Source organism: Drosophila busckii, chromosome X, assembly GCF_011750605.1.
Source record: "Drosophila busckii strain San Diego stock center, stock number 13000-0081.31 chromosome X, ASM1175060v1, whole genome shotgun sequence".
NCBI classification, from domain to species: Eukaryota; Metazoa; Arthropoda; class Insecta; order Diptera; family Drosophilidae; genus Drosophila; species Drosophila busckii.
Genome location: NC_046608.1, coordinates 21,662,218 through 21,670,759, shown reverse-complemented (window position 1 = coordinate 21,670,759; position 8,542 = coordinate 21,662,218). Strand labels below are relative to the sequence as shown.

Genomic DNA, 8,542 nt, shown 5'->3' with positions numbered 1-8,542 from the left:
GTAGCCCGTGTCTGGGCCTCGGCATCTTTTCCCTCTTGCGGCCGTGCCTGTGAACGTGTTTGGCGCTGCTCCGTTGTTGCTGGTTCAGGCGCCGGATTTGCTGGTGGCAACATCAACGTTGTTGCCAGCAGCACTGCCATATCCGGGGACTCAGCCCTGTCCTGCACTGTCCGGCCTTTATGCTCCGGCTGCGCTTCTGCCTCCTTGACGCGTTGCCTCTCCTTTGCTGCCGCGGTGACGCACAGCCAATCCCTCTCGGTTCGTGCCACGATGGCAGGAGTTTCCGTCCGACGACGCGCTTTGCTTCCACCATGACTCCGTGGTGAACATTCGTTCACGTCGGATTTAGGCTTAGGCCGCGCTGCCGCCGAACTTGGCTCCTGCTTCGCTTTATCCCGTTTCGTTGTGGTTGCTGGGGTGTCCACCCCGCGACGCGCTTCGCTTCCGCCACTGCTCTTCGCTGAGCGTTCGTCACGCTTAGAGCAGGGTTTCGGCCGCGCTGTCGTGGGGCTTAACTCCAGCAACATTGCTTCCTCCGCCTCGACTTGTTGGGCCCAGGTTGGTGAGGCCATGATGTCCAAGATTGATGAGCTCATTGTCGCGTTCTGTACAATTTTCAAATGACCGCTGCCATGTTTGCCGCGGCCCTTTATACCTGTGGGATCACGCGTTTCTTCCGTTAGTTCGCTTATGTGCATCCCTTCAACGGTCCTTATGTGGTCATTGTACGATGTTAGCTTTCACTCAAACTCTCTTTCAAATGAGAGTTAGCATATGTTTGTGTGTGTGCGTTTGTTTGTTCATAGGTTTGCGTTCTCGCCTATTTTGCCTGTATGTGTTTTAGCTTGTTTTCATGTATTGGTTTTACTTGTGCGTTGATTTAGCTTTTGCTTGCTATATTTTGAATGTGTGAGTTTCTTTTCGTTTTGCTTGCAATGGTTTTTTTTTATATGTATTGGTTTTAGTTGTGCGTTTATTTTAGCTTTTGCTTGCTGTATTTTGAATGTATGGGTTTTTTTTTTTTTTTCGTTTTTGCAGCGAACAATTATTTTTGTTTAGTTTAGTGTGTGCTTTGTTTTAGCTTTTGCTGTTGTATGTAGTGTTTACGTTTTTGCTTGCTATGTTTTGTACTATAGGGTTTTCGTTGTGGCTTTCGAGATTGTAGCTTAATTGAGCTGTTGTTGAGGAGCTTGGACAGCTCAATTATGTTTTGTTGCTGCTTGTTAAAATACGTTTTGTAGAGACCTTTGATGGTATCTTCGCTTTTGTAATTTTGTTTATATTATTATATGAGTTAAAATAATAATCATTTTACGTTATTTATATATGTTTTCTCTTATTCTTCTCTTATTATTTTTTCTCATTTTAGACTGTGAGTATATATTTCATTGTTTGGTTTTTAACACATGTCTAACGATAATATTGCTAACCAAGACATGGCTCGTGAGCTAGCCTATCTTTAGTTTTTAGAATCTCAAAGCACTATAATAACTATAATATATCATGGAGGACATATGATATCTTTATTATTTCGTAAGGCCCTTCCACTAGCCTATAGAGCTTGATAATATAGTTATATAATCCTGGCGTAATTACACAACAACACAAACCACACAATTTGAGACAGATTATATGATTAAAGTGTTTTGCACTATTATACTTTTAATCATACCGGGGCAATCCTCCCACATATTTAAAGCCTTTAAAACCCACCTATATGGCGTCTCCGAAAGAATATAACGGATATTACAAGAGCTTGTGGTCTCTGTTACGACTCAAAGAGCTTATACTAAACTTCATCTAAGTTACAACACTTCATCTACTATGGTATGTTATCTGAAGACCTCATCTCACATCTTATATGGTGTATGTAAATATAAATTCAAGGCATTTCACAGACCACAACTAGCTTCGAGAACTTTGGTTTCCCTGTCTTTTGTCTGTTCATCATGACGTATGGAGCCAGACCAGACCTTACGGCTCTCGCTGATAGAGTATCGCATATAAATGATGCACAGGGTCTAATTGAATAATCACAGATACATTGATCGGCTGCGATATCAGAGCCGCGTGACCTGAGAATATGACCTATGAGAGCTAGTATTACTGATAAATGCCTACGAAGTGTAGCAATTTTGCCTACAGATTGGCATCCTTCACATCAGATAGCATTCGACAGGATGGCATGAGGAGGTGCGCGTAACTGAATTGCGACGCAAAAATCACAGACACCACGCAGTTTGATCGTATGTCACAGCGGGAGTCTGCTCGAACGATACGTTAAGATTGGATGTTTTCTAAATGGAGTGTAACGGGTCGTTTCTGTATAACTGGTGTTTGATTCCCTATTTTTCCAGAAACTTCCCCAACGCCTTGCTTGTAAATTGTGTTCCGTTGTCCGTTATTATTGTTCTTGGCGTTCCAAATCTGGCTAGGATTCTTTCCCTAATGGCCTTCTGTAGGGTTGCGGTTGTTGCTGTTCTCAGCGGTATTAACTCAGTCCACTTCGAGAACCTGTCGATAAGCACAAGTAACATGTTGTTTCCATGTTTGGATCTTGGTAGTGGGCCCACAAAGTCAGCGCACACTGTGTCCCATGGTTCTTCTGCGATTTGGGTTAGCATTTTTCCTGCTCCTGCTTGTTGGCTGGGCTTGTATTGCTGGCACTGCGCACATTTTTGAACATATGCTCTCACATCCCTGTAGAACCCTGGCCAATAATATTTGCCTGCTATCCTTGCTATGGTCCGTCTGGTTCCTGTGTGCCCTGCTGTGGCTGTGTCGTGGTTTTCGTGCAGAACTTTGTGTCTCAAATGTTTTGGTACACATAGTTTCCAGGATTCCACGGCCTCGTCTCCGGCTCTATGGGGTATATGCCTGTATAGCTGGCCATCCTTTGTTATATAGTCATTGTATTTACTCGGCTCTTTCTCTATTTTTGCTAACATCTGGCTGATCCACTTGCAGTCGCTTCTCTCTGTGTCGGTTTCTATGGCTAAGTTGCAGCGCTCTTCCACTGGTTGCCTTGAAAGTGCGTCTGCCACTACGTTTAATTTGCCCTTTCGATATTGTATTTCGAAGTCAAATTGTTGTAGTTCGAGTGCCCATCTGGCGACTCGTCCTGCTGGACTTTCAATTGAGTTTAGCCATTTCAATGCCATGTGATCTGTAATTATTTTAAATCTGTACCCTTCCAGGTATTGGCGTAGCTTCCTTATGGCCCATACTATGGCCAGGCACTCCTTCTCGGTTGCTGAGTAATTTTTCTCTGCTCCGTTCAGTGTCCGGCTGGCGTACGCGATCACCTGCTCCCCTTCATTCGTAGCTTGCGTTAGGATTGCCCCTAGTCCGTAGTTGCTGGCATCTGTTTGCAGTACGAACTGTTTCCCAAAGTCCGGGCATGAAAGGACTGGTGCATGTGTTAGCTTATTCTTCAAAGCTTCAAATGCTGCTTGTTTTTGTGTACACCATGTCCATTTCGAGCCTTTTTTTAGTAACTCGTTCAACGGGCTTGCCGTGGCTGCAAAGTCTGGTACGAAACGCCTGTACCATGACGCTACTCCCAGGTATTGTCTCAGCTCCTTTGCGTTCGTTGGTGGCTTTAGTTCTGCTATAGCAGCCACTTTATCTGGATCAGTTTTTATGCCCTTATCTGTGACCATGTGTCCCAGATATTTAAGTTCTTTCTTGAAAAAATCGCACTTTTCTATATTAATCCTTAAGTTGTTTATTCTAAGGCGTCTAAGTACTTCTTTTAAATTAGCCATATGTTCATCCAGTGTCCTTCCGATGACGATGATGTCATCGAGATATGCAAATGCGTGTGGCATCATTTCTGGGCCAATGACGCTGTCTAAGGCTCTCTGGAACGTTGCTGGTGCCGAGTGAAGGCCGAAAGGCATCACTTTCCACTGGAAAAAGCCTTTGCCTGGCACTGTGAATGCTGTCAGAGCCCTGCTTTGCTCATCCATGGGTATTTGCCAGTATCCATCCTTGAGATCTAGACTTGTAATGTATTTTGCCTCTCTTAGTTGATCCAGGATGTGTTGTACTCGTGGTATTGGATAGGCATCTTTGATTGACCGACTATTGAGTTGCCGGAAGTCTACGCACAGTCTCCATTTGCCTGTCTTCTTCTTTACCATCACTATGGCGGCGCTGTGTGGGCTGCTTGATGGCTCTATGCAGCCTTTTGTAAGTAGTTCGTCTACTTGCTTATTGATCTCGGCTTGCATCTTTGGGTTTTTTGGAAAGTAGCGTTGTTTTATTGGCTGGTCATCCTTCATTGTGATTTTGTGTTTTGCCAGTGTTGTGGTGCCTTTGAGAGTATCAAATAGCGGTAGTTCGGCTTCCAGAAATTTTTTTATTTTCTCTTGTTCAGTATCCTGTGTCACTACTACTGATATTCTTTCCTCTAGCCAGCCGTTGTTCCTTGATTTAGATGGTATTTGTATTTTTAAGCCTGCGCACTCCAGTGTTGTGCCTATTTTCTGCAGGAAATCCCATCCAAGTACTAGCTCGTCGATCACGCCATGTAAGATTAATAATTCTATTGCTGTTTCTTGGTTGCCAAGGCGCATGTTTACTTGAATTAATTCATTTATCATGACCGACCTGCCGTCTGCCAGTTTTACTTGTTTTCTCGTTGTTGTGTTGCCTCCTGGTGTTATTTGACTTGCTAGTGTTTTGCTTATGAAGCTGCTTGTGGCTCCCGTGTCTATAGTGGCTATGTAGTATTTGCCGTTTATCCAGACCGTTGCTGTTAGCCGTGTTCCCTCGTCTTGCAGTTTCCCAATTAGTGTTGAGGTTGGCTTGTGCTCGGCTCCCGCTCCCTCATCGGCGGTTGCCTGTTGCCGTTTCCCTGTTGGCAGCATTCATATGTTCTTACTCCGATTTTTCCACACACCCAGCAGAACAGTGTGCTTGTGTTGTGGCATTCTCTGGCAAAGTGGCCTTGATTGCCACACCTGCGGCATGCCGTGGTTGGATTTTCTATATAGCGGCCTCTCGGTGCTGGCTTTGGTGCTGTTTGTTGTGTGTATTGCCGGTATGGTTGCTGTTGCTCTCGAGTTTCTGCCATAGCAAACCGTGGCCGTTGTTGTTGCCTAAACGGCTGCCTGTTATCGTGTACATTTGTTGTCATGTTCCCGCGTATTTGGCGTGCTTGTTGCCTTAGTGCTTCCCGATCTCTATCCAGTTCTTCGAACTCGTCTGCTAATCGCATTAGGTCTCTCAGATCTTGGCATTGGTATGGCCTTGCATACGCTCTTAGGTCTGGTAGGCTATTTTCATATATCTGTTTAAGTTCCTCTTCTTCTGTATATCGTAGCGGTCTCATGAGTGTCTGGAAGTCCACCATGTATGTCTTGAATGACTCTCCTAGCCTTTGTTTTTTCCATTTGACTTCTTCTCTTAGCTTTTGGAAATAATCTCTTGGCAGGAAAAATTCTTGGAAACTCTCCAGAAATGCTGTCCATGTCGACCAGTGTTTGTTGTTAGCGATGTACCACTTGAGGGCCATGCCTTTCAGTAGTTCTGGCATCGCTCTCGGGACCATGTTTAACTCTAGCCCGTACGTGTCTGCCGACCATTCTACCTGCTCCAAAAATTCTAGTGGCTTTGTCGTGCCATCGAACTTGAATCCCCATTCCCGCACCTGTTTGGCCACTTTTGGGTACTCTTGCATTACCAGTCGTTCGTCTCCGTAAGCCCTTGCCGGGATGTTGGGGGTTGATGTTGCTACGTATCTTGGCTCTGCAGTTGGTACTTTGCTTGTACATGGTTTGTCGTAGAATGCTGATCTCGTATTCTCTTCTGGGTGGCTTGTTACGCCTATTATTGTGTTTGTGCCCAGATTTGCTATGTTTTCATCCTCCGTATCTGTCTCGGCTGGTCTGAATTGCTCTCTAGCGGGTGACGGGCGTCCGTGCAGGTTTGCCAGCTCTGTCAGCCTGGTGCCGTGCGGCGCTTTGTTTTCTTGGGTGTCCACCCATTCTCCAAATTCTCTGCGCATCATGTCTACCGTGCCTGTTAGCGCGAGACCGAACTCTGCTCCATATCGTAGCAGCTCTTCCTTTCTCAGGTTGTAGATCCATCTACGTACCATTTTGTTATTTTATTTTACTTATCGCAAGACTTATTGTTGGGCGCCAGTTGTAAAGAACCTTTTTGGCTCGACTGTTATGCAGGGCAGCTCAGTCGGGTAATGTGGGCTCGGTACAACAAATTTGTTGTCGCTTGCTTTAAGTAAATAACACGTTGTTTGTATTTTAGATATTTATTATTGCCTTCACGGCTACGAATGATATAATTTACAATAATTGCTGACTTATCTATGACTTATTGTATTTATTATTATTTGTTGGCGTTGGCGGCTTGACAGGATTTATGAGATTATTGACTAACTGGGATTACGCCTTATAAATAAGGTTTACTCGCTGGTTAGCCGCACTCTCTAACTCTCTGTTGGGCTTTGGGCAAGATGCTGTAGGATTGCGTAGGATTGTTAGCTAAGATTACACCTTGGACGAAGGCTTACTCTTCACTATTTAATACTCTACTACTCCTTGAACAGGATTACTCCGCTTGTGACACAATTAGGTTTACTCGTTAGTGATCAGGATTACACCAGGTTTGAAAACACCAGGATTACTCTTGATTCTACGATTGACACCAAATCGTTTGCGGATTGCACCCTGACTTGATTTACTTGACCTGAGTCTAGTTGCGGACAGTCCCATGAATCGACTGACCCAGCTTCTACTCGCGCTCGCCCTTTTATACCGGCTTAACGGTACTTCCTTGATCCTCTGTTCTAGATTTGTTGTTGTCCTGTTTGGTTGGTTACAGCTGTACATTTGTTTAACAACAACAATGCGTGTGACTGCGGTCAGCGCCTAGCAACAACGGTAAATGTTGCTGGCTGGCTGTTCCGTAATAACAACGCAATTGGTTGTTGTTTTTTAGCTGCTGCGGTCAGCTTCTTGTTCAACTGTACTCCTGTGTTGTGGGAGCCTTTATTTGGCTCCTCACATTGTTATACAAATTCAATAAACTGTCTCAATTTGTCGGGCAATTTGCATTGTCTGCTTCAAAATTCAAATGTAATACAAGCTCAACGTTTTGTTTTGCAAGCTTAGAAATCAAATACAGCCGTCAAATTGAAAAACTAAAATTAAATGCGCACTTAAAACAAAACAGCAAACAAAAGCAATAATAATTTGTAAGCTGCCAAAGCGGCAGCAGCAGCGACGGCGGCAGCAGTAACTGCGCAGCACTCAAAAGTATGCAACACTTTTAGCACATTGCATGTAAAAAAAAATAAATCAACAGCAGCGACGGCGGCGACGGCGTCGGCAGCAGCGTTGAGTGCTGCGGAAATGAGAGCACTGCAAGCAGGTCAATGGTGGGCGCCACGCGTTCGCTGCTGGGCGTGGCAAGTAACGTAATAACAATGCCACACACACACACACACGCACACATGCACACAAACAATTTACCACTGCTGCCACATTTATGCAGCGGAAGCATTTGTAAAACAACAAGAACAACAACAACAACAGCAAAGCCAGCAAAACTCACTTTGTGTGCGGTCAAGCGCCGCACTGCCAATGCTCTTCAAACTGTAACAGTTTTCATTAGCTGCAAGCAGCAACAATAAAGTGGCACAGCTTAAGCTTTATATGAACTATATGCACTGCATTCTATATAATATAGCTGCACAGTTATATATATATATATTACTATAAGTGCTAAGCACAAATATTTACTTGGCATCATAACAACAAAATACACAACTGAATAAATTGGAATTTTATAATTTTAAAATAAATTGCAATTGCTATAAATTTTGATAAAGAATTTGTGTGACTTGCAAATCAGTCATTTGATTAGTAAAACTAATGAGTAAAATATTTGCTGCATTTAAAATATTTATTTAAAAATTTATTTTGTATAATTATTGCTATAAGTCAGCTTAACAAATTTGAGCTGCAAGCAAAACTATAAAATAGTTAACATTTTTTTTTAATTTAATTTATTATTTAATTTATTAAGTGTAACTATAGAATAGTTTTGCTGCTTTCCAACACTTTTCAGTGCTGACTGCAACGCTTAATAAAAGCGTAGCACAACTTCAGGCTTTAGCAATGTTTCAAACCCACAATGCCAAACATTTAATTGCAATTAACCAACTATTTTATGCACTTGGCATTACATATACATATATATATTACATACGTTGCTCTAACAATTGTTTCAACAAGAGTTTTGCATTGTTGTTGTTGTTTGTCTGTGACGCCCCATTGCGTGTTACATTGGGTGGTTAGTTGGGTGTTTGGTCAGCGACTGTTTATGGTTTTTGGCTGCAACTTAATTTAAATTGTTTAATTCTATTATTGTTGCTAATAAATCACAGGCACAGCTTGGAGCTGGCTTAGCGTTTGCCAAAGCTACACACACAAGCATATAAAGCACATTTATCACACACACACACATAGAGAGAGAGAGAGAGAGAGATAGACGCATGTATTATACGCATAGC

General features: G+C 43.1%; 1 protein-coding gene across 1 annotated transcript in view; it reads left to right on the top strand.

The window, feature by feature from the left end:
* Positions 1–2,113: 2,113 nt before the first annotated feature.
* LOC108606238 (teneurin-a) overlaps positions 2,114–8,542 on the top strand; it is a 66,391-nt gene continuing 59,962 nt past the window's right edge. Inside the window, exon 1 of the mRNA XM_033294528.1 lies at positions 2,114–2,193. Coding sequence (XP_033150419.1) covers positions 2,114–2,193 — 80 coding nt within the window. The remainder of the gene's footprint in view (positions 2,194–8,542) is intronic.